Source organism: Nothobranchius furzeri, chromosome 1 (genome assembly GCF_043380555.1).
Source record: "Nothobranchius furzeri strain GRZ-AD chromosome 1, NfurGRZ-RIMD1, whole genome shotgun sequence".
NCBI lineage: Eukaryota > Metazoa > Chordata > Actinopteri > Cyprinodontiformes > Nothobranchiidae > Nothobranchius > Nothobranchius furzeri.
The window spans coordinates 53,194,335-53,221,307 of NC_091741.1; the positions used below are offsets into that span (position 1 = coordinate 53,194,335).

General features: G+C 42.9%; 1 protein-coding gene across 6 annotated transcripts in view; it reads left to right on the forward strand.

Moving 5' to 3' along the window:
* cald1a (caldesmon 1a) overlaps positions 1-26,973 on the forward strand; it is a 75,171-nt gene that overhangs the window by 31,155 nt on the left and 17,043 nt on the right. For all 6 annotated transcript variants that reach the window (XR_001574151.3, XM_015974715.3, XM_015974716.3 and 3 more), the window contains exons 2-3: positions 12,162-12,247; positions 22,854-22,991. Coding sequence is in view for 5 of the 6 variants with exons in the window: in XM_015974715.3 (XP_015830201.1) it covers positions 12,171-12,247; positions 22,854-22,991 (215 nt within the window). In the remaining variant the exon portion in view is untranslated. The remainder of the gene's footprint in view (positions 1-12,161; positions 12,248-22,853; positions 22,992-26,973) is intronic.

Sequence of the window (26,973 nt, forward strand, 5' to 3'; positions counted from 1 at the left end):
TATCCATTAATCACATTTTAAGGACAGTAATGTTACCAGTTGACATCAGCAGGTGGCAGACGTCTGGTGTTTAGTGATGAACATCAACAAAAAGCTTCTGCAAAAGCTTGGAGGTCCTCATTTTTGTGCTAATAAATAGTTGGAAATGTGCCCTTTTAAATTAAATGTTTTCCCTAATTAAACCGTTTTGGGGATTAATTGTGGGGCAGCAGTAGCTCAACAGATTGAGTGGGTTGTCCAGTAATCGGAAGGTTGCAGGTTCGATCCCGGCTCCAGACAGAGAATTCTGCTGTTGTGTCCTTGAGCAAGACACTTAACCCACCTTGCCTGCTGGTGGTGGTCGGAGGGACCGGTGGCGCCCGTGCTCGGCAGCCTCGCCTCTGTCAGTGCGCCCCAGGGCAGCTGTGGCTACATCGTAGCTCATCACCACCAGTGTATGAATGTGTGTGTGTGAATGGATGAATGATACACTGTAGTGTAAAGCGCTTTGGAGTCCTTACTCTGAGAGGCGCTGTACAAGTGTGGGTCATCATTTATCATTTAATTGCAAAACCCTATCTGTTTCCTCCTCCTCGTCCAACAATGAGATCAAAATTTGTGCTTAGACCAAAAGAGGAGAAAATATTAAAAAAGGACTGAGTCAGGATCCAAATATACACCACATAATGGCGTGTCCAGAGTTTAGTTGGGTTATCTCCATTGGACACCATGTGTAAGAGCTACATAGAAACTAATCTCTCCAGGAAGCGTCTAGCAGCAGCTTCCTGTCCAAGGACCATTCTTCAGTTTGAGAGATAAATGAAACAAATGTTGTCAGTGGCCTCAGGCTCGTCGCAACACTCCCTCTGAGAAAGGAGAGGGTATGAGGGTTACAGTTAGGGTCACATTTTTTAATAGCTAAAAACTTGAGCCTCATGAGAAATGTGGTGAAAGCAGCTGTTAACATTTGAATGTTTTATATGATTTGCATTCATCTCTCAGATCATCTGGTTTCCATAAATCTCCTACGTGATAATTGCCTTAATTGAGACATTCATCTCTGGATTTGGTGAGAAATTGAGCTGACTGTTAATCCCAACTAGCTCCCCCTAGCATATAATTCCTCAACGCAGTTGCACTGAGATATGTGTGTGTGTGTGTGTGTGTGTGTGTGTGTGTGTGTGTGTGTGTGTGTGTGTGTGTGTGTGTGTGTGTGTGTGTGTGTGTGTGTGTGTGTGTGTGAGAAAAGTTTACCTCAGTCTGTCTGTCTGGGTGTGTATGATTCACATGGCACTGAGAGTTTTCTCTGGAATGTGAACCATTGTCTGGGAATGGAGGTGTCTCCACATCCTTACCCCTCAGGTCTTTTCCTCACATGGATGGGAAACTTCCTCTGGTTGGTTTTACCTTTGATTTGACAGCTTGTGTCATCTTGAGTCATTGATGACGATCTGTCTGATTGCGTTCAGGTTTGCCCATAAATGCCATTGGGCTCATGCTCCGTGAAAACTTTCCTAATTTGAACAGAAGCTTCAGAAATTAGTTTTGGAAGAGATGATGTGTGTGGAAAGCAGACGGTATGAGGATGAGTATGTTTGCAGCAGGGGAGATCTGGGCTGAAGTTAGTCTTTTATTTTGATGATTCTGTTGATAGTCTCTTATTTTTCATCTAGAAAGAAGCTCGGCCTGCTGGGCATGGTTAATACCTATGAAATTAGCCTAAGCTATAAGTAGCTGTGCAGCTGCTGCATTGTGGTCCAAGCAGGAAGGACGTGAGGAAACCAGATGAATATCTAATGCTTTACTGTCTTTGAGAAACAGTCTAACTGGTTGTTTCTTACAGGGGCTTATACTGTTCGATGAAATACAAAAGGCTTGAAACAACAAAAACAATCCCGTTTTGTATTTTTTTAAAGTCAGATTAAAAATCAAGATTATTCTGTTGGAGGAATGTGTTTAAACAGTTGTTGTAAATAATACGTCACTGGATTTAAACTGAGAGCATGACTCTTGATAAACCGGTCGATCTACGTTCCTACCCTCACCTATGGTCAGTTTGGGTAGTGACCGACAGAACGAGATTGCGGATACAAGCATCTGAAATGAGTTTTCTCCGCAGGGTGGGTGGGCTTTTCCTTAGAGAAGCTCCGTCATTCGGGAGGGGCTCAGAGTAGATCCGCTGCTCCTCCACATCAAGAGGAGCCTGTTGAGGTGGCTCGGGCATCAGATTAGGACGCCTCCCTGGTGAGATTTTCCGGGCACGTCCAACTGGAGGGAGACCCAGGATACGCTGGAGGGACTATGTTTCTCAGCTGGCCAACAGCTGGAATGCCTTGGGGTTCCCCTAGAGGAGCTGGCCCAAGTGGTTGGGGAGTGGGACGTCTGGGCCTTCCTGCTTAGGCTGCTGCCCCCGTGACCTGACCTCGGATAAGCAGATAATAATGGTAAATGGCCTGTATTTGAATTTGCGCCTTCCAGAGTCCTGGAACCCCCCAAGGCGCTTTTCAACACAATCAGTCATTCACCCATTCACACACACATTCGCACCCTGGTGGTGATGAGCTACATTGTAGCCACAGCTGCCTTGCAGCGCACTGAAAGAGGCGAGTTTGCCATACACAGGCACCACCGGTCCCTCCGAACACCACCAGCAGGCAGTGGGTTAAGTGTTTTGCCCAAGGACACAACGACAGCGACAACTTGAGCGGGACTTGAACCTGCAACCTTCCGATTACAGGGTGAGCACTTTACTCCTTAATGCCTCTCATAATGGATGGCTGGTCATTGAGTTTAAATCTGTGTTTATTGATATTTAGTCATATTACCTGTACCTAAAATAGTGGCACAGAGAGAAAAACAATATATGAAGGTGAGAACGAGGATGCTTACACTAGGGTTGTCACGGTAACCGGTATAGCGGTAAACCCCGGTAAAAAAGTTGACAATAAAAATAACCGTCCAGTTTTTAAAAAACTAAATTATCTCGGTGGGTTTACCGTGGCCGCGGTTTCGGCGCGATGACCCTTACCAGCCACCGTCGCTTCAGCTGAAGTTCCCGCGGCGCGCACACGCACTTTTTAATTTGCAACGGCACCAAAACTTTGAAGCTGAAATAATGGCCGAAGGAGGAGACGGCAGCGCCCAGGACATCCATCAGCCCTCAAAGAAGACTAAATCGGAAGTATGGGCATATTTTAGATTTCTGAAAAATGCTGAGGGACAGAAGACGGCTATCCCGTTTGCAGAACGTGCAGGAAACAAGTGTCTGCAAAAGGCAGCAACACTTCGAATCTAATGGCACATCTGCGTGACCATCACCCACGTCTCTACAGCCAGTGCAAGGTAAGTTAACATTAGCATTTTAGCTTAAATGCATGACGTGAGGACTTTTGGTTGAGGGAGAATGCAACGAGTCACTATATGCTGCAGCCGCAGCGTCCTCTGCCAGCATTTAAACCGTGTCACGGACACCCTGTTGCTGGATGAAGCATCTTATTTGTTGATGATGAAGAGAAATATACAATTAGTTCCTTGTCATTGATTTGTTTACTTATTCAATGCCATTTATACTTGAACATTTGGATTTGATTACATAGTGTAGTAGTTATTTTAGTAATTTGTTTAAAGTGGCTATTTATTTTAAATACATATTTTTTTAAGGTTGACTTGTACAGCGCTCAAGTCAAGTGTGGACTGGAGTTTTAGATTTTCATTTTGATAATGAAGAAAACAAGTATGTGAGAAAACAAGTGGTGTTTCTTTGATTTGTTTACATATTGTTTATGTTTTGAATGTTTGGATTTGTATAATTTAAACCTGCACTGACTACTGTAACATGTTCCAGAAAAAGAAGCTATTTGTTCCTTTACTTGTGAAAAGTTGCACTTTTGCTAAGGCTTTGTGTTATTTTAGGTTTAATAAACACTGTTAAACCTTTTCAGAACTATTTCAGTTTGTGTAGAACAGGACTATCAATGCTTTCTGAACATATGCAACACCGTTTAAAAAATACCGCGATAATACCGAAAACCGTGATAATTTTGGTCACAATAACCGTGAGGTTAAATTTTCATACCGTGACAACCCTAGCTTACACACACACACACGTACACACACACACGCACACACACACACACACACACACGCGCGCACAGTCTTACATCTTGAGACTGTGAACATGTCAACATGTCATCAACCTGGCCGTGTGAGAGAAGAAACCTTCAGTCTGAAGGCCACCTTTCCAGACACATCAATGTAGGTGTTGATGATTATCACACATGTAGCACTGAATGTCTCTCTCTCTCACACACACACACACACACCCACACACACACGCACACACACACACACACACACACACACACACACACACACACACCGTTGTACTGGCCTTTGTATGTTTGTTGTGTTAGCTGTTAAAAATTTCAGACATAGTCAAATCTGTTTGCATTCTGAGACACTTTCTGCACATTTACATTTTCGTCTAAATACTGTTTGTAATAAATTGCTCACACCTTCAAATACAAACTGAATAAATTTTACCTGCTCTGTCAGAAAAGTCTCCGGAGACTCCTTACCTCTGCAGAAAGGGTTAGGTTTATCCAACTCAAACTGTCCCCAGAGCCTCCGCCAAAGCAGCTGTTAAAGTGTGCTTACCTACCAGCATGCACCATCTATGTCTCATTATGTCACTTTCCTTCTTTTTTTACTGCAGAGGCTTTATCTGTGGTAAATTACCCATAAAAGGATAATAATCACTTTGGCAAAATATATCTGAGTTTAAACCAAACTAAATCATCTGATTAAATTAATTAATCATCTTTGTAATTGGAGTCTTCTTGGGTGATTGGTTAAATTTAACTTCCTCAAATATTCACAAAGTATTCAAATAAAAACTAAATAGTGTGCACTTTTAGATTACAATACCCTCCTGTGTGGGAAAAAAAAAGCCCATTTTAGCTGATTTCATGAACTCGTGCTACATTTCGGACTAAGTTGCATTAGCTCTCTAACATTTCTGGTTATTTTTGCTATCCCAACAAATTTACTGTCATGTTTTTGAAATGTTTTCGAAGCCTAAAATATCTTACTATTGTTTTTGTAGCAACATTACCAGTATGCTAGCTAGCATGACTATAAAAGCAATTTTAGCTATCAGATTCTAGCTATTTTCTTAATTTTTACGCTATCCTGGGAGTGAAAATATGTAAGAACCTAAATGTGTAAAATCCATAACTATATTTCTATAAAAGCAGTATTCATGGGTTTTTCTCAGTGTCAAGGCGCCTGGCCTTGTGAGGCAATGTCTTGCGAGGCGCCTTGCTTACGAGGACACTGTCCTTCCTTGGTCAGAGAAAACAATTAAATGGAGCAGACTTGCATCGCGTGACCGCGGCTTCTACGGCGGTCACATAACATCACGTGACACGTATTCGTTTCAATATAAATATATAGCGAGCCTTTTAGTTTTTAAATTGTGAATATATTTGTTAAATTATAAGTATATATATAAATATATAAGTGAGTTACTACCCGCTAGCCACCGAAGCTACTCCTACTACTAAGCAACTAACCAACCATAGATGACAACTTCTTTGGATCTAAAAAACATTTTTAATTAGTTGACTTACTTTCAGATTTGAAATTTGCCCCTGAAGTAGCTGCCAGCTTCTGATCCGCCATATTTTTGAAAATACTGCAGTGTATTCTGGGAACTTTTAGACCAAGGCTAGGCTACAAGACTCCTCCCATATATCCTTGCTCAGCTAGCTAAACGGCTAACAAACAGAAAACACACGCCTCGGTAGAACATGAACCTTGGAACACGTCTTGGCAGCTCTTGATGATGTATCTCCTAGGCAACCGGGGCGGGGCTAAGACATCAAGACGAGGTTCCTTGGCATTGAGAAACACCCCAAATCTAAAACAAAGTCTTGTATTTGAGCTTGAAAACTTGTGACCATCTTGAAAGCTAAATGGCCGTATTTTCAATGTTATGCTTTGGCTACAAACATCAGCTTTTCAAATCAGTGTTTAACAACATTAAACTTTAAAGTGGTAGTGTGTGGTTTCCTGGCAAAAGGGGGCGGGACATACATTTCAGGGTAGTTTTAAACCATAACGCTGTGGCTGTCGCTAGTTTAAAAAGCATTATGGTAAATGTGGAACAGAAAGCATGCGACCTTGGCGTGACTTCAGACTTTGAATGTCCTTCAGTGAATTCCAATCCAGAGAATGCAATGCTGATGCTAGTTTTCTGGCGTTTTCCAGATCTGCTTGGGGTCCTGCGCCTGCCGATGACATCAATATTGTACGGCAGTACCACTCAGCCAAAATATATTGCTTTTTTTTCTCGATTCTGTTCTATCACATAGGTGTTGGAAAGAGTTTGGCAGATTTGTTATTAAAGTCGTGTTTCTTACTACCTAGATGTTTTTAAACATGGAAATGTCTTTAAGTCGTATATCCAGCCAGTCATCTGGTGTGATGTCATCAACAGGCTCACACCCCTGAGCTGGCCAGACGGAAACATGGTGTCCCCCAAAGACACTAGACCTAATTTTTATGGTCATATGGTACAAAGCCATCAAAGTGTTTCAGAGACTGGACATCTTTTTATTCATTTTCAACAACTTTTTGATGGATATTTTCAGAGATTAACGGTAAAAATGCACATGATCTCTTTACTCTAATTTTTTACATCTCCTGAAGCACTTCTTTGGTGCGGAAGTGTCACTAGCAGGTGTTTTATCTCCTCTCAGGTAAATAGCTGAAGAGATTTGGCTTTGTGCCAGACTTTGACATTACTGAAATATTTCTCCTCACCTGGACATCTGCACACCTGTAATTTCTGGTTGTATCACTCTGCACCTTTCCTCTGGAGCCCAGCAGAGCTGTTCTGTCTTCATGCAACTTTTAGCATTAATTTCTCTTTGTTTCCTTTGGAGAAATGACAACTTAATATTTATGTTTGTAATGTTTGTTTGAAAAAAAAACTGCTGTATCTAGCCCTTAGATTAAGGGCTTCTGCCGGCCTCTGAACAAAAAGATCAGCCGTACCAAAGTTGGTGTTTGTTGGGCACGGTTAGAGGAATGGAATGCTTACTGGTTTTATTGGTTACCATAGAAAATTTTATTGTATTACTAAGCTATTTAAAGACTGTTGTAAGCTTCTGGTTGTATAAATGAAGCATAACTTCCTTTAAATGAAACCTTCACAATAAGAGCCCTGGACCAATGCACCATAAATAGGCTTAAGATTTGTATATCTAGATTTATTTCAGCCTTTTGATGATCAGGACCTGACTTCAGCCCCGACTACAGTACATAAACAGTGTTGTCAGCTTGTTCTCACTCTCCTCCACACCAAATACTTTAGTTAGTGGTTAATACTTTGGTTGATTTAACTAAAGTTGTGTGTAGAAAAATCCGGAGGCGAGTCTAACTGGCATGCCATTGGAAAGTCTGGGGGCTTATTTCAAGTCTGCTTGTCCAAAATCAAAAGGTTAAATGGCATTCCTGACATTGCTTAGCCATCAGAATGTGAAGATGTCTGTGGAGGATCGTGGGAGGATAGTTACATTTCTGACCAAGAAACTGCAGTCAGCAAACATCTGAAAGATTTCACCCAGACCAAAAATAGACAGCGTGCCAAAGCCACACCAGAAGCTGGGTTGGATCTTTGTTGGGTGTGTAGCATCTCTGCTTAAGCTTCATAAGATGATGGAGGCCAATCTCAGTGGCTTTGACAACAACATCAACTTGGTTTTTAAGGGCTTTCCAGAGACTGACACCAGGTTCTGTGCCAAGGTCTAGAAGGCTCGACAGGTAGTAATTTGACTGGTAAATGTGTCATTATAGCTGATGCTGAAGCCTCGGGTGGATGGAGGAGGAGGATGGATGGACGGTCGGAAATAAACAGAAATGGATGGATAGATTCATAACAGAAAGGTGTAGAGTTGACAGGTTAAAAATAGAGTAAAATGTTGACGGAACTTTCTCCCCGGTCTGCTTTTGTTAGCTTTACCAAAGTGTGGGCAGTCCACTTCCTGTGCTGTGATTGCCTTTGACAAACATCATGCTTCCCTGCTACATGGCTTCCATATTAAACGGGTCTATGCAAAACATAATCATGAACTTGATTGCTCAAAATCAGTCTCATATGAAAAGATGTGCTTCGGCTGCTGATGGTTATGTTCTTTTACGTGGCTGCTCTATGAACCAGATGGGGGGGGGTCATCAAAAAGGGAAAGACGGTGAGGATATGGAGGACCGTTCAAATGTTGAATAAATCGGCTGGGGCTGGCCGGCAGCAGCGATAAAAATGCTAAAAGTTGCCAAACAGATGTTGAAAGATTATTGTGGGAACAGGTTTCTCCTCAACTAGGGAAGCTCCGATCTGATCACATTATTGGAAATCGGGCCAATCACGGGAATTTTTAAGATTGGAATTGGGTGAAAAAAGATTGGATTTAACCTTATAAAACAACAAATATGACTTTCTAAATTCCTCCTGAGATAGAGATTTTCCAACAGAACAACAATAGCTTAGTTTTAATCTCAACAAGTTCCTCTCATCAGTGTTTTTTGTTTCTTGACAGAAAGCAACAAGCAGCTGTTAGCTAGTATGCTAATGCAGAGCTAACGTGTTTCCACAGCAGAGCTAAAACATATGTATTTTGTTGGTATGTGTGCATACTGGGTATTCAAAATGCTGGGAAAGACAGCTGCAAGAACTACTTTCTCCTCCAGCTTTTTTCCCTTCAGGAGTTGCCACAACGAATCATCGGTCTGCATTCGGTTCAAGTTCACAGCAGCACCTCTAATAAAACACGGAACCAGCCAACAGTGAAAGACATGCTAATAAACAGAGAAACTGCCGACGAACAGTAAAACCTTGTGGTTTCTCATTCTGCAGCACCGCGCCGGTAGCTACAGGTGTTGTGCAGGTAAAAGTTAGCCTACTGGCCGTGGTGCCATGCGCCTCGATCATCACGGGAACGTCTACCACTCAAAAGAGCTGAATAATGAGGACGTAAATGATTTGAAATATGAGCAACTCTACCACTTTTAAACATATTCATAATATTAATATTAATATGTTTTTATCAAACATTCTAAACAAGTTTTTTTTTGCAGATAAACTAAGGAAATGGCAGAAATAAAGGAATTTCTAAAAAAAAAAAACTTTTTAAGGACAACTTGGATGTGTTTTCCCTTTTTTCTGCTTTGCTGAAATATCGTATCAGGACTTGATATCGGCAGATACTCTAAATCAAATTACTCTCATTCGGATCAAGAGTAAAAATATATGATCAGAACATCGCTATCCTCAACCAAATCTACCATCACCATCTCTCTCTCTCTCTAATCCATTTATCGTTATCAAGGTGAACTGCTCAATATGTTGAAATATTGATTTGAGGCCATGTCGTCCAGCCCTACCTTTCAGGATGAGCCGTTTCAGGCCTCTGACAGTTTTGGGGGGGGGGGGGGGGGATGCTGTTGATGGCCACGCCCACCCAGCTCCTTATTGGCTGCTTTGAGGTGAGGAGCTTGGTTATCCATGAGGGTGAATAGAGCCGCTACTCCTTCAGCGTCTGTGTGTGTGTGTGTGTGTGTGTTCGTGTGTGTGTGTGTGTGTGTGTGTGTGTGTGTGTGTGTGTGTGTGTGTGTGTGTGTGTGTGTGTGTGTGTGTGTGTGTGTGTGTGTGTGAGAAGTGTCATAGAGGCAGTAGAGACCCACATGGAAGCCCAAAATTATTCTAAATGTTTGGCACAATAAGTCCCTTTAAAGGTTTATTAAATATTAAGGAGTTAAATTTAATTCTAACCTCAATCGCCCCCCTTATGACAATAAACTATTTTTTCCAAACAGTCATTATGGCTAAAAGCATGGAAATGCTGACCTCGGTTTAATAAATCAGACATAACTTGTGACAATGAGCCCACATTCATCTGCTTGTGTGCCCGTGTTACTAATAAGTTGGTCTCCCTTGGCGTCGCTGCTTCTAGGAAGTGTGTGATTAGGCTGGTGATGTTTGCAGGCCTCGTCGGTTTAAGTTATTGCTCTCATTCGGTCTTAATTATAGTTGTGTGAACAGCTACACATTTGGGCATGGATTCCCCCCTCGCAGTTTGCACACATCTAAACTTAAATGGGGATGTGTGTGCATGTGTGTGTGTGTGTGCAGGTTTTAGCCTCACATGTTTTTAGTGTAACAGTGTGGAAGGAGACGCTCTTCTATAGTTACGACTTTTCTACCAACATCTCTCCTTTGTGTGTATCCTCATCAGTTTATGTAAACAGGAGTGTTATGAGTGCTTCGCCCACATGCAGCCAAGAGGGCACACTTACAGCTCACAGAAAGCCCAAACAATGTTCAGTTTGGCTCTGATACATCACTGAATAAGTGAGAAAAAGGTCTGCCGTGGAGACGGGAGATGGGAGATCACAGGCCGGATAGGGGGGAGGGAAAGGAGGTCACTGAGGGATGAAGGAAGAGAGGGTGGAGGAGACAGCTGAGACCTCTACTATCAGTGTGTTTGCAGGAAACAGACACTGTTGAAGAGTTTAATTCCAGGTATGAAACACGTCTGTGTTTATATCACAAAAAACGCTTCATGTCTGAGTCACATGCACCGTTCTTGCTCATTTAGCATTTCCATCTAAGAGAACTCAAAGCTAATTCACAGAAGACGTTTGATCTCTCCGCTAGTTGCCGCATGCAGTGGCTTTCTTTTTTTCTTTAAGGGGTTGTAGATGTATGATAGAGGCTCAGCAGCTCCTGGGTGGTCTCAGGCCTCTGCCTCTCACACACCCTTGTGGAGTGTTTCTGTGTTCGACTTGCTCTTAAATAACTGCACTAACATCCTGCCTTGGCTGCTTTGTCCTGCCTCTTTCTGCCTCATGCTTGCAGAGGCAGAAGCTAACAATAGTTGATTTGTCAACGTGGAAAGAAAAAGAAGCACGAGCTTTGCTCAGCTTCAACTTAACCAGAGAACCAAGGAAAAGGAGGAGACGAACGATGAAGGCCTCTTGTGGCTGCTGTAGTCTTCGAGTGGCGTTTCCAGCTAAAATAGATGTGTTTACAACAGTTTCTAGTGCACTTTAAGTTAGTTCAGGGAAAGTAATCTCATTGCTTGTTGAGGTTACCACGGTAACCATGTTTGTGCAAGACGCTCTCACACACACACTTCACTGTCTGCCCCATTAGAGGTGAAGGATGAATAAGACATCATTGTAGAATATGATGTGGTGTGTGATATCCAACACTTTTTTTCCTTCCTTAAACACAAATAGCCCGAAAAATTCAAAAATGGCCGTTATAACTGGTAGTATGGTAACCATCCTGAATAATGGAAGGAGCCTTTTCATAATCTGTAGTCACTTTGTCAGCTACCACCACAATGAATACAAGGTCAATTGGTGAAAAATTGCTGAGTCATGAACAATTGTGTGTTTATTATGGTAGCCATATTGGATTTTAGAAAAAAGGTCTTTGCGCTGTCATCCTGGACAAAGTTTAGGAGTGTAAAAAGTAGCTTTTGCATAATCTGTCCCCTGTAAGAAGGCAATTGTTTAAAGTTGGCAGGTAATGGGATAAAAGGGGATCTCCAACCTCATCACCTCATTGCAGCCTATAAGTTGGTGGGTGTGCTTGGCCACTAGCAGCTTTTTTGATTTAAAGTGACAGAACCCTGAAGAGATTCTGTGCAAACTTCATGAACATGCCTTGTATAATACTTACCACAAACTTGTTGCTTTTCAGTAGCAGTTTTTGCAGCTAAATATGGTGTTTACATTAATTGTATAAATCCGAAAAGGTCGCGCATCGTCATTTGACCAGTCACAGTCAGAGAAACAGCATACCATAAACTGATAACACACTGCAGCAGTTGGAGGTTAAAGTTCAACAAATAAAACAGAAACTAGCTATTTTAAATTACACCTTTTTCACACCCTCTGAGTTTGCAGCTACGATGATATGTCCCCTATCAGAAGGCAGTTGTTTGAAGTTGAGCAATTAGCTGCAACATGGCATGCAGAGTATTGGATAGTATAAATGTAGGTTGCAATTCTAGAAATATAATTTTTATGACATTTTTATGTTATTTTAGCTGCCGACAGGATGTAGCACCAATAACTTAACATATCTGTGTTTTGTGATATCAACTCAACAGAGTGCACTCATGGAGGATTTGGACTTTGAGCGGCGCCGGGAGCTGAGGAAGCAAAAGCGGGAGGAGATGCGTCTGGAGGCTTCACGGTGAGAAGGTTTACTTTAATTCATATTTGCTGATTCCTCCCAGAGCCACCTCTAGTTAACTGTTCTGCAGTAACTAAAGCTCCCTCCGTAGAGGAGACTGCTGCATTTAGGACTGTGTTGTTTTTGAGATCGTGCAGCAGCCCACATTAAGGATTCCTTCATTTGCCAAGTAACAGGAGGACTGAGCCAAAAATTACTCGGCGAGTATCGGCTTCCTCAGACCAAGCAAGATGGAAAATAAAAAGGTGGTTGATAAGAAATCTGAAAAGCTATGCGATGACCTCAAATGTTCAATCATGCCCTGCCTCCCTGTTTCCAATTTTCTCTCCCAGATCCTCTGGCCTTTTGAACCCTCTGATTCAGTGGAAGAAACTGATTAAACCAGAGTTCGTTTCTGCAATTTGATTTAGCCGTAACCCCGCCAAGTGGACTATTCAAAAAATTGTTAAAAGGGTTTTGGTTTTATTTTTTTATTTTTTATTTTTTTTGAGAATGTTATCGTGAGTGTGACAAGAAAGTGTTTCTACTGAGTCTCTCCATCCATACTGCAGTCTTTGGATTTAAGGACGAGTCCGATGTGGATGCAGATAGTCAGCCAAGGTCACTTTCTGCTTTGCAGCTTGTTGTTAGTCTCTTACTTTGCAGAGACCAAACTGACAGGTTTGAACTCTGCTGAATGCATAGATGGTCTTCTCTGATAATTCTTTTTGACACAAGCGTTACGTGAGGGGGGTTTCTAATGGGCAAAGCCCCGTTCTGAAGGAAAAGCAGCTTTTCCTGTGCTGACAACATTTAATATAGTTCAGGTAATTCTACTAAATGGAATTCTGACATTAAACCAGACACTAAAAATAAATGTGTGCTTGATGTAGGGCCTGCCAATAAATCTGAAATGTATCACTATCCATAGTCAGTAAATTTGTGTCCCTTTAAGAAACTGTACCACCTCGAGTCACATGATGACGTGACTCAACGTGATACACATGACAGCCCCATCTAGTGGACAACGTTTATTATTGCTCATCCATGTAGTTGTCGTCCATTTGTCGTTATCGAGGTGAACTCCTCAATATACAGTGATATTGATTTTAGGCTAAATCGCACAGCCCTAGCTTGATGTAAAGGTTGTGGAAGTGAAACCTAATGCAATTAGTTATTGTATTTGTTAAACAAAGGACTCTGGGTGTTTCCTATTTGTTTTATGTATTTTTAGCTAGGGTTAGCTCATACACTTTTGTTGTATTTCTTTTCTGCTTGTACTCATGTTTTTGTTTTGTTCATTTTTTTCTGTAGCATAGCTCATTAATCTTTTTTTCTTTCTTTTTAGCTATGCTCATTCTTCTTTGTTTTTGTTTTTTCGCTAGCGTCGCTCATACCCAATGAAGAACAGGGACCAAATGATTAAATGACTTTTCCAAGGTTGTGTCTGAACTGCGGATGAATCTACTTGATTTGTCTAGTTAAAGAGCAAGTCACACCATAATCAATTATTTTTTGCTGATAAACTGTATAAACGAGTGTCTAATCGTGCTTCAGACACGTGATGACAAAATTTTTGCACTTTAGTGCATTTGAGTAAAAATTAAAATGTCCTGCCTAAACCTGTCAGTGTTGTGGTGTCTTCAGGTAAAAACTCAGCACTGCATTTGAATTCAAATCTGCCATCGCTATTGGCTAAGCGGTACCCAATGACGTTAGCTGGTACCATATGATGTCACAATGTCATTGTGAGCCTGTATGTGTGTATTTTTTTAGTGGGTTCGCTTCGCCCTCTCGGTCTGCTAGGCAACGGCATTTGTTGCATTTTTCAAACAGGAAGTGGGAATGGAGTAAGACTTTGGTGGGGGTGACTTGCTCTTTAAAGAGACCGAGACAGAATGAGGAAATGTTTGTTTTTGAAAGGATTTATTAGGTTAACCGTTAACTAGCAGTTTGTTTTACTGTGAAAGTGTAGTGCAGAGAGACGAACAGCCTTTAGCAGCAGCTGGTAGGGTAGCTTAGTTTTTTCCACGTCTTTAATTCTTCATAGTTAAGTCCACAGCTTTAACCCTTCACAACACCCTGTTCCTAGAATGATTTATACATGATTTTAGTGTTTATGTAAGATGGAGAAAATGGAATTTGGCAGAAATTGTAGACAACTGAAAAGGAGACAGAGGAGATTGAGTGAAGAAAACATCTAGGAGTCGAAGATGAAGGTTTAGGCTTGGCAAAAGTGCATAAATGACTGTTTATTTGATCTGAGCTGCTATAATTTCAGCTGGCAAGCAACACGCAGCTAATGTTATTTATAAAAGATCACATCTCTACATCATTTCTGAATAATACATGAAAGCAATCAATATTTACATGCCTCTCTGGGTTGGACTAGTCACAAGCTCATGTTGAGCCCAGAGTGGGTAGGATGTGAAGCCGTATAATAACCGCCATTACAAGTGTTTACTGGACAGGTCTCCACGAGTGGTTTCCTACATGCTGAGTCGCTTTTGGTGTGTGTGTGTGTGTGTGTGTGTGTGTGTGTGTGTGTGTGTGTGTGTGTGTGTGTGTGTGTGTGTGTGTGTGTGTGTGTGTGTGTGTGTGTGTGTGTGTGTGTGTGTGTGTGTGTGTGTGTGTGTGTGTGTGTACTTTATGTGGTGTGTTTAATAATGTAGAAACGGTGTGGTTTGTACCTCCAGAACAGATAAAGGCTTGATTAAATGTGTTACACATCAGCATAAAATGATACAAGTGTTGTTGAGTTTTGACCTATGACGGTGTGTCTGTGTGCATTTCAGCCTCTATTATATTTCCAAGAGAATCATTGCTGGCATCAGTGAGGGCAGAGGGCTTCCATTTGCTTTTAGCTGTGTTCAATAAAGCCACATAATCTTCCTCTCGGTGGTTTCTCACACTCTCCTGGCTACTCAATTCCCAAATCAATGCTACTCATCAGTGCCGAAGCATGTGCTTTCTCTCTGGAGCACGGTCGGACAGGAATGTTTCCAAAGAGACTACAAAGACCTGGAGTCAGTTCAGCAGCTAGCTTCAGCTAAAGCTAGCTTAGTCAAACATCAATGTTTTTGTTCCTATATAGTCCATAAGTCAGGTTATTGGGATGATATATAAGTACAGGAAATTCATTTTTACATTTTATCATCATGCCTTTAAAGGTCTTGCATATTTTTTGACAAACCAGGCTAGCAAAATTTCTTTAAGCTAAGATATATGCAGGTTAATTTTCATATTTTACAGTTGTGTAGCTGATGTATAGGTAGCTTTATGATAAATTTTTCTTTTATTCCTTTTGATGGAAACCTCTACCAGGTGTCTTTCAAAAACATCTCTATTCTAGCACTTTTAACATTAATTTTGGAATTTGAATTTTTTATTTTATTAGTATACTGTAAATCCTCTAATACAGGCCCGGGCCTGTATTTGACTCAAGCTCATCAAGCTCCGGGCCTTTATTGGAAGGAGGGTCAGTATTAGAGGCAGGCCTCTATTTCTATTTGAGCAAAATGAACTAATGGTTCGCTGGAGTTTTTGACAATTAAAATTACGCCCACATTTTCAAAGTTAAACACATTTCTTTTAACAACGGTAGTTTCTGCTTCAGCCCTCTCCCCCCTCCCCCTGCGCAGCAGCAGCAAACTCACTGATGCGCCTGCAGCCTCTCGGAGTTCCTGTTGCTCTAAACATTAAAATAATTATTTCATTTTCTGTTCCTCACTTCTGACTACCTTCAATGGTGTCTGTCTGTTGCAACCACCAGGTACAAAAACTAGCTTGTTTTTATTTGACTATTTTTCTGTCCTGTCTGCTACCTGGGTTCATACAGGTGCTGGCCAGTAAATTAGAATATCATCAAAAGGTTGAAAATATTTCAGTAATTCCATTCAAAACGTGAAACTTGTACATTATATTCATGCAATGCACACAGACCAATGTATTTCCGATGTTTATTACGTTTAATTTTGATATTTATAGGTGACAACCAATGAAAACATCAAATCTGGTATCTCAGAAAATTAGAATATTCTAAAGGCCAATGAAAAAATGTTTGTTTCTCTAATGTTGGCCAACTGAAAAGAATGAACATGAAAAGAATGTGCATGTATAGCACTCAATACTTAGTCGGGGCTCCTTTTGCCTCAATAACTGCAGTAATGCGGCGTGGCATGGACTCGATCAGTCTGTGGCACTGCTCAGGTGTTATGAGAGCCCAGGTTGCTCTGATAGTCGTCTTCAGCTCCTCTGCATTGTTGGGTCTAGCGTATTGCATCCTCCGCTTCACAATACCACATAGATTTTCTATGGGGTTAAGGTCAGGCGAGTTTGCTGGCCAATCAAGGACAGGGATACCATGGTCCTTGAACCAGGTGCTGGTGGTTTTGGCACTGTGTGCAGGTGCCAAGTCCTGTTGAAAAGTGAAGTCTGCATCCCCATAAAGTTGGTCAGCAGCAGGAAGTGCTCTAAAACTTCCTGGTAGACGGCTGCATTGACCCTGGACCTCAGGAAACAGAGTGGGCCAACACCGGCAGATGACATGGCACCCCACACCATCACTGACGGTGGAAACTTTACACTGGACCTCATGCAACGTGGATTCTGTGCTTCTCCGCTCTTCCTCCAGACTCTGGGTCCTTTATTTCCAAAGGAAATGCAGAACTTGCTTTCATCAGAAAACATAACTTTGGACCACTCAGCATCAGTCCAGTCCTTTTTGTCCTTGGCCCAGGCGAGACGCTTCTTGCGCTGTTTCTTGTTCAGGAGTGGCTTGACACACGGAATGCGACACCTGAATCCCATGTCTTTCATGAGTCTCCTCGTGGTGGTTCTTGAAGCGCTGACTCCAGCTGCAGTCCACTCTTTGTGGATCTCCCCCACATTTTTGAATGGGTTTGTCGTCACAATTCTCTGCAGGGTGCGGTTATCCCTAGAGCTTGTACACTTTTTTCTACCACATTTTTTCCGTCCCTTCGCCTGTCTGTTAATGTGCTTGGACACAGAGCTCTGCGAACAGCCAGCTTCTTTAGCAATCACCTTTTGTGTCTTGCCCTCCTTGTGCAAGGTGTCAATGATTGTCTTTTGGACAGCTGTTAAGTCAGAAGTCTTCCCCATGATTGTGGTGCCTTCAAAACAAGACTGAGGGACCTTTTAAAGGCCTTTGCAGGTGTTTTGAGTAAATCAGCTGATTAGAGTGGCAGCAGGTGTCTTCTATATTCAGCCTTTTCAGAATATTCTAATTTTTTGAGATACCAAATTTGGAGTTTTCATTAGTTGTCACTTATGAATATCAAATTTAAATGTAATGAACATTGGAAATACATTGGTCTGTGTGCATTGCATGAATATAATGTACAAGTTTCACGTTTTGAATGGAATTACTGAAATATTTTCAACCTTTTGATGATATTCTAATTTACTGGCCAGCACCTGTATATATTCACCTTATGAGTTACCTTTGAACTGCAGTTCTAAAAGATCTTCCGACCGCAAAAACAGCGGAGTGCTCGCTGCTTGGTGGCCACATCAGTGATCGGTGCATCACCGGATGACAAGGTGATGCGCCCCGCTCCACAGCGAAACGCATCAGGCGCAAATAAAAGACAGAAAACATCAAAGGAAATGAACCTACATGAACGATCGCATGTTAAATAATTTTTTGAGGTGGCGACACCTGATTGTTACTGTGGCCGTGCTCAGGACGCAGATCTACTAACCGCAAAAACAGCGGAGTGCTCCCTGCTTGGCGGCCGCATCAGTGATCGGTGCGTCGGAGGACAAGGTGATGTGCCCCGCTCCACAGCAGCGAAACACATCATGCGCAAATAAAAGACAGAAAACATTAAAGGAAACGAACCGACATGAATGATCGCGTGTCAGTACCAACGCTCTGGCACAGCGCATTCCCCAACCCCCCCCCCACCCCCCCCCCCCCCCCCCCACCCCCCCCCGAGCGCAGGCTGCTGTCTTTTCCGAGGGCTGCATCTTGCCGGTCATTATCACGTGACAGCGACTAGTCGACGACAGGCATAAAAAGTCACTAAAGTGAAGTTGACTAGTTCATACAACCCCTGCTACTGCTCCCCAGTGTTCTGCAGCATAATCAGCACGTTCTCTTTGAACTTGATATCAAAATTTCGCCTCCTCTTCATCTCCGCATGGTTAAAGTTACCCTCGCGGTCTATCACTGGCAAATCAAAAGTGAGACGATGACACAACCGCCCCCCGTACTTGCTTGTTACCAGCCATTATTCACCTCCGCCGACACCGGCCAAAATTGGAGACCCGGCCTTTAATTGAATACCGGCCTGTATTAGAGGATTTACGGTATGTATGTTTTAGAGATTTTATTTTGACATTTTGCCATCATCTCCAGTCTTCTTCCTTCACGTCCTTCCTTTTTGGCCCAATCCCAATACTTGCACTTCCACACTTGCGTCCTTCAATTGCGCAATTCCGACCAGGGGTGCGAGCGCGTAGGGTGTCCTGATTATCAAGTGCAGAAATTGATCACGCCCCTTTTGGACCCTTGATCTGCATTTCACGAAGTATTTTACCCACAGTTCATTGCTTTGCGTAAAATATGACAATATGTATTTTCTGATGAAAATAGTTAATTGTGGGATGATTTGTTGATGCTCTGAAATTTTCATACAAATAATTGCTTGGTTGTTTGTTTGAAAGTTGTTGATAAAGGTTTTTACAAAAAGTATAACAGTGACCAGTATCCCGGCACGCGTTGCGGTCGATGAAGCAATGCTCCCCGTCTCATTTAGGCAATTATTTGCACACTTATGTGCCACGCACTTGAAACCTTACTGCCCACTTCTGCAAAGTGCACCTTGCTAAGGACTGCAGGGAGCTGTGCAAGTATTGGGATTGGTCCTTTCTCTACATTACTCCTCCTACTTACATCTCTTCCTTTCATCATGCTCTTCTTCCTCCTTTCAGTTCACATCCTCCTTTTTTCCCTCTCTTTTTTCCATCACCACCCATTTTCCGCTCTTCTCTCTTTCATTCTTTACATATTTGCTGGCAGAACCAGGAAGTGGTGAGGAAATGACACCCGTCCCCTGTAATTGAGCCATGTGGAACCATCCCCACCCTGTTTGAACATAATCTGGTTCTGCATTACGAAGACTTGGTTCTAAGGGGAACCCAGAAGAACCTATATTCTGTGATGAGTCTGGAACAGACCAGTGCATCTCTCTAACGTCTATGTGATCTCAAGTATCTGTGCGTGCATGCAGCTGAGGGGGAAAACAGTTTCGGCTAGCTTGGGTCAGTCCCAGCAGAAAACGGGTGGGGGCGTGGGAATGGGTCAGCATTCCCGACAGCCCGGTCCAATTCCTCCCTCCCTCTTCTGCCGTGGAGGATTGAGGGAATCTTTTCTCATGGGCTTCTCTCTGAGATTGGTCGCTGTAACGATAATATTTGGACATTTTTCTGATTCTCTGTCTGTTTTCAGAACTCACCCTGGAAAGCTGTCGCTAACGCGTGTTAAACTTCCTCTGGAGTCGTGCAGAAATGTGAAACGAAACCTGCAAATCTGTCAGGTGACAGCAGCCTTTTGGTTATTTGGTTACCGTGGAAACGCACAGCTGTCAGACACACACGGCTGAAGCTTTTAACACTCCGTTTCCTACAGGAAAAGTCGACTGTAATAAAAATCTACCGATTACTCCTTCTTCCATGGCGCACGCCCTTTCCTTCCCGGTTCTCCTCTTTATCCCTGCTCCCTATTTCACTGCCGCCTCCTCCTCCTGCTGCCTCCACCTCATATTTCTGTCAGTGTGCTGACAGAGTTTGGGGGCCTCAGTAAGGAGGGGGATATTAAATCAGGCTGTGTGTGTGTGTGTGTGTGTGTGTGTGTGTGTGTGTGTGTGTGTGTGTGTGTGTGTGTGTGTGTGTGTGTGTGTGTGTGTGTGTGTGTGTGTGTGTGTGTGTGTGTGTGTGTGTGTGTGTGTGTGTGTGTGTGTGTGTGTGTGTGTGTGTCTTGCCCAGCCTGTGATTGACAGGAATGCTAATTCATCTTTTAGGAGTTTGTTCTCTCCTCCTCCCCCTCCGGGGGAATCTTTAACCCTGAGACGGTCGCCGTCGTCGGCACCACCGAGGACTCCTTTGTTCCACTTTTAGCTCTCGTTTTCCCTGGTTCTCATGCTGCTGTTTCTGGGACGGATCCGTCCTTTGGGATTACAGCAGAACAACATCATGTTGCCATGGCGTTTTAAATAAGGGTTAATGTGTCTTCTGTTGAGGGGGAATAGTTTAATTTGATATTATTTTCTAAAGTCTGAAACAGATGTGAGTGAGCTGCTGCAGTTGTTCAGCCCAACTCCATTCATCCATCCATCCATTTTCATCTGCTTATCCAGAGTCGGGTCGCTGGGGCAGTAGCCTAAGGCGAGAGGCCCAGACTTCCCTCTCCCCAGCCACTTGGGCCAGTTCCTCTGGGGTAATCCCAAGGCGTTCCCTGGCCAGGTGAGAGACATAGTCCCTCCACCGTGTCCTGGGTCTACCTTTAGGTCTCCTCCCGGTTGGACGTGCCCGGAAAACCCCACCAGGGAGGAATCCAGGAGGCATCCTGACCAGATGTCCGAGCCACCTCAACTGGCTCCTCTCGATGTGGAGGAGCAGTGGGTCTACTCCGAGTCCCACCTGGATGACCAAGCTTCTCACCCTATCTCTAAGGGAGAGCCCAGCCACTCTTCAGAGAAAACCCATTTTGGCCGCTTGTATCTGCGATCTCGTTCTTTCGGTCACTACCCAAAGCTCATGACCATAGGTGAGGGTAGGAAAGTAGATCGACCGGTAAATCGAGAGCTTCACCTTCTGACTCAGCTCTCTCTTCACCACGACAGACCGGTACAATGCCCGCATCACTGCAGATGCAGCACCAATCCGCCTATCGATCTCACGCTCCAGTTTTCCCTCACTTGTGAACAAGACCCCGAGATACTTAAACTCCTCCACTTGGGGCAGGATCTCATCCCTGACCCGGAGAAGGCATTCTACCCTTTTCTGAAACAAGTCCATGGTCTCAGATTTAGAGGAGCTGATTCTCATCCCAGCTGCTTCACACTAGGCTGCAAACCACTCCAGCGAAAGCTGAAGATCATGTTCTGATGAAGCCAACAGGACCACATCATCTGCAAAAAGCAGAGACCTGATCCTCAGGCCACCAAAACGGATGCCCTCCACACCTTGGCTGCGCCTAGAAATCCTGTCCATAAAGGTTATGAACAGAATCTGTGACAAAGGGCAGCCTTGGCGGAGTCCAACTCTCACTGGGAACGAGTCCGACTTACTGCCGGCAATGCGGACCAAGATCTGACACCGGTCATACATGGACCTAACAGCCCGTATCAGAGGGCCTGGTACTCATTACTCCCGGAGTACCCCCCACAGGGCTTCCTGAGGGATGCGGTCAAACGCCTTCTCCAAATCCACAAAACGCATGTAGACTAGTTGGGCAGATTTCCACGCACCCTCCAGGATCCCCCTAAGGGTATAGAGCTGGTCCAGTGTTCCACGGCCAGGATGAAACCCACATTGCTCCTCCTGAATCTGAGGTTCAACAATCCGACGGGCCCTCCTCTCCAGAACCCCTGAATAGACCTTACCAGGAAGGCTCAGGAGTGTGATTTTGCTCTTAAAAGTCCGAAACAGATGTGAGTGAGCTGCTGCAGTTGTTCAGCCCAACTCTGTACATATATTTTGCATAAATACACAACGTGTACATGCATGTGTTACCCTCACTAAACAACAGTAGATAAGAGTTTTGGCTCTTAGACCCATAAGCTTGGACAGAAGACGAAGGAGGAGATAAACACCAGCTTTAGCTCCGCCCGCCACACATTTTGGTGTGAACATGTAGCGTCAGCTAGGCGTGTGGTTAGCTGCGTAAAGGTCAGCCGGGGCCATACGGACCTAGATTTATAAAAGCAGCAGGTCTGGGAGCGATTATCAGAGTTCCTGCAGATGAGTCCCAGAAACAGGTTTGAACTTTGCTGCTTTCAGTGGAATCTAAGCACTTTACTCTGTAGAACAACACAAGCCTGCTAGTATCAGAATATTATGGTAAGTGGAGAAAATCCAGCCTAAAATCATATTTAGAGCAACGATCCAGATGTTTTTATGTTTTAGTCGCGAGCGTGTATGACCTGTTTGAGCATTGAGATGTTTCATCAGGAGGACAGTACTGTCTCTAAAGAGCAGGACAGCCATTCTCTTTTTCTCCTCTCCAATATTTCATTTAAGTTTGTTAACTTTAGTTCTGTTCTGCTGTAACTTTGGCCGGATCAGAACCCTCTTATCCTTGGCCAAGCTCGGTCTCCAGACCCACTTCTATCAGCTTGTGAAAACTGCCGTCCTGATAAGAAGTATTAGTTGTCTCACAGCTGACAGGTCAGCTTGACAAGAGATAAAGAGGAGAGGAAAAAGAAGCCTGAAGCAAATCCATCAGCATTGGTCACCATGGTGATTACAGTCCAATTTAAAGAATCACTCACTTTGGAGTTTTCTAGCATGGGTGTTTAATTGAGGACAGGAAGAACGGCTGAAAGTTGGGAAAATGTCTCTTTGTCCCCTCTCACTCTCTGTCTCTTCATTTGTCTTTCAGGATGCTGCGAAACAACGATGATGAGGAGGAGGCTGCTCGGGAAAGGAGGCGTCGGGCACGCCAGGAGAGACTGAGGAGCAGGGAGAGTGAGGATCCCAGTGACCAGCTGGAGAGCCCGGTCGTGACAAACAGCCACAGGTGACGCCTACAGCTACACCACCTGGGGGTGCTGTGTGGAGCACCAAAGAAAGAGAAAGCAATAAATTCTGAATTACAGCACTGCATGTTTGCACTGCTGCCTCGCAGAGAGGGTTGCAGGTTTGAATCCCGGCTGCAGCCTTTTTGAGCTGATTTAGCATGTTCTCATTCGTGCATGGGGTTGGGTACTCCAATTTGCTCCCACAGGCCAATATGCATGTCAGAGTAAATAAATAAAAACCAGACCTAATTCTGGGTGCATCATGTTTTCATCCTGCAGAATACAATCATTCATTTTGCAGCAGATGCTGAACAGGATTATTACAGTGGTCCAGTAAAATTATACTAAAAAAAGATTACAAACAGACCAATTTTTTAAAATAAACAAGAGCAGGCCTCTCCCTTTGCTTTTCCTTAAAGCTACTTTCCGGAGTTTTCCTCGTTCAGAAATTATGTATGATTTGTCAAAAATCCGTAAAAGTGATTATCTTATCATGTACTGTGATATAAGCTATACGTCTTTTATTTATTTATTTTTGCTAAGCACGCCCCCTGCATGGCAGAGCTCTGTGCAATAGGAAACTGAGCGCCGACAAGAACTAACCAATAGAGCTCCGGACCCCACGTGACTCTCAGTTAGTAGACGCCATTTTGGCAGAAAAAAAAGGTAAACAAACACGGATGTAACCATGAACGTGAACGGGATCCGCTTGGATTTTACTTCGTTGGAGTTTACTTCACACTTTAAAACCGAAGAAATAATTTTATATAGTCAGAAATTAAATAGACTAAACATCTCCGACCCTTACCGTGCCCCTGGGATACTTTTTAAAAATGCCAGAAGCTGTCGGAGCGGACTTCTTACCGGACCTGGCCGGGGCACCCCTTGGGATTCCCCCAGCCGGAGGAGCTGGGGAGAGGTATGGGACTCTCGACGCTACTGCCCGCTCCGACGCCAGAAGCTGTCGGAGCGGACTTCTTACTGGACCTGGCCGGGGAACCCCTTGGGATTTACCCGGAGGAGCTGGCTCCGGCGGCTGGGGAGAGGGAAGTCAGGGCCTCTCGACGCTACTGCCCCTGCAACCCGACTCCGGATAAGCGGATGAAAATAAATGGATGGGTGGGTGGGTGGGTGGATGGATGGATGGATGGATGGATGGATGGACAAATAACAGATTTACACGTAAGTAGTTTAAATAGAGTGCTGTGCTGTTTGAATGTATAAACTGAACACTAAGAGAAATCACTAGTTTGATTTTTTTTCCATGAATAAAATAAATATGTCAGGCAGGAGCGTCTCACGAGCTGTCTCGGTGAGACAGATAATAGCAACCCAAAGTGCTTTTTACGTGTGATCTGTCAATTGAGCAACCATTGCTTAAAAATTAAATACAGCTTAGCCGGTTAATTGCTGTGATCATAAAACACGGAAACGGCAGCATGCAGAACTCACGAGGCAACGTTTTACATGATGTTTACTTGTTGCTATGAGTAATAAGACAGAAAAAGCCACGCCAAAATAAGTTTAGGAAGCCCGCTAAGAATCGTAATAAAAGCATTTAAAATAAATACCATACACAGTTGAGGAAACGTTGGTTTAAGTACCTGATATGAAGTGGTCGCTGCTTAAGCAAAATCCTTTACTCTCGGGATCCCACAGTTCCATTTTAGCCCGGTCACTAGTGCGTTTTATTACAATGATCCAACGTTTGCGGCGCTCCGGATCTTGGGGAATCCTGTAGATGGCTCATTCCTTATGTCGTCCGCTTCTGTTCTGCATCCTGGGGCACAACAGGAAATTACCATATTTCCCGTTTGATTGAGTTTTTTGACATTAACAAATAGTCCAGCTGCCGGCTTCTGCCAGCCAAATGGCGCCGTTTCGATTTGAACTGTTGCATGCCGGGAAACGTGACGTCAACTCCCGGAGCTCTATATCGTTAAGACTACCACTTAGACGCTTCAAATTTAAGGAATACCTCGGCTGATGCAGAGTTGATGAACTTTTCACGGACAAGAAAGTCTCTAAAATATAAATATGTGAGAACACAACATGACATGAGAGTAATACTTGTAAAACAACGTCTTTTAGCTCTGTTTGTCGGCTACAGAAGCACATTTATAAACAGAAACGTGATACGCATGTTAGCCACTAGATGGTGCCATCGAATAAGAGAAATACTCCGGAAAGAAGCTTTAATGTCTTTGTAGCACATATATGGGTACAACTTGCAAAATCAAATTTAATCCATGTGGACAAGAAGTGATAATGCTAACACGGTGTTTCCAGCTAGCCATGCTAGCAGCATGTTAGCTAGCCCATATATGTCCTTAGTCTTTTTTATTTACGCAGACAGGTGTGTTTTTGTGAATAATTTGGGCTATGCTAATGCAGTTTATCTAATTTTTTAGGAGGTTGACTGTTTTGGGGGAAATTAAATGGTAAATGGCCTGTATTTGATATAGCGCCTTCTAGAGTCCTGGAACCCCCCAAGGTGCTTTATAACACAATCAGTCATTCACCCATTCATACACACATTCACACACTGGTGGGCATGAGCTACAATGTTGCCACAGCTGCCCTGGGGCGCACTGACAGAGGCGAGGCTGCCGAGCACTGGTGCCACCGGTCCCTCCGACCACCACCAGCAGGCAATGTAGGTTAAGTGTCTTGCCCAAGGACACAACAACAGCGACAGACTGAGCGGGGCTCGAACCTGCAACCTTCCGATCACGGGGCGAGCACTTAACTCCTGTGCCACCGTCGCCCCAAACAATTACAAAAAACAATTAGAACATTTGCTGTGCTAAATTTGATATAACGATTAAAGAATTTTGTAACGTTAATGTTCTTGGTACATTTTTTCTGCCTTTGACTTCCATGGAAATATTATTTTTTCTAATAAGCGTAATTATCAGCATAATTTTTTTTATTATTATTCTGTCTGGGTTCCCAGGCCAGTTGCAGACTCAGTTTTGAGTTTTTAATGTTTTCCACTAGATTGCACATTTTCCATGTGTATAACTAACGCTGCATTTAAATAAAAAAATGTAATGAAAGTATTTTATGCCCATTTACGACACTCCAATGTGTTGAAAATGTGCCCACAAAACAAATCATCTTAACATAACACACACTCAAAAAAAATTATATTTAATAATTTGTTTACATTTCTGGTTATGATCATACACCTGACAATAAAGGGGGGAAAAAGGGTTAAATCTCAGGAATGCACAAATACTTTATTATATTTTGTGAGGACTGAAGCCAAGGACAAAGTTCATGTAAACAAAATTTGGAGTTATGAAATATTATATGAATTAGCATTGTGCCTGCATTTTTTGTGCATTAAGGTTAAAATCGTGACTTCTTTAGAAAATATGAAGTTACACAAAAACTATAAAGTGAGCAAAAATAATTTTTATACCTATTTGTGGCACTCCAAGGCTGTGACAATTTAGCCCCAAAACAAGTAATCTGTGCATAAAACACAAAAAATGAATAGATTTTTAATTGTTTTATGTTTTTTCACAATTGTATACAAATGTTTGATGGTATTGATCATAAACCTGGTGATAAACGGTTTAAATCTATTATATTATGTTAGAGCTGAAGCCAAGAAGGAAATTTATGTAAAAAATTAAGACATATGAAATATTATATAATATTTCTATAGGAAGTTTTGTATGTGCATTGTTTTGTGTTCAAACACCAGAAATGTGAGAAAATTTAAAGGTATTATAAGGGCTAGTTGTTTGCAAATATAAGTCGTTTTTAATTAAAGAGAAAGGTTTGTGTTAATCAGGTTTTATTCAAAAGTCATCACGTCGGACTGCAGCCTTCACGGTTTTAGGAAGGCTGGAGCTGAAGCCCAGCGTGTCGGGACAGATTTGGAGAAACAATGTTCTTGACTTCAGTGATGAATGGTCCTTTGCTGTAGTGGAAACAGCAGGTCAGACTGATGTCCTCAACACAGTCGTT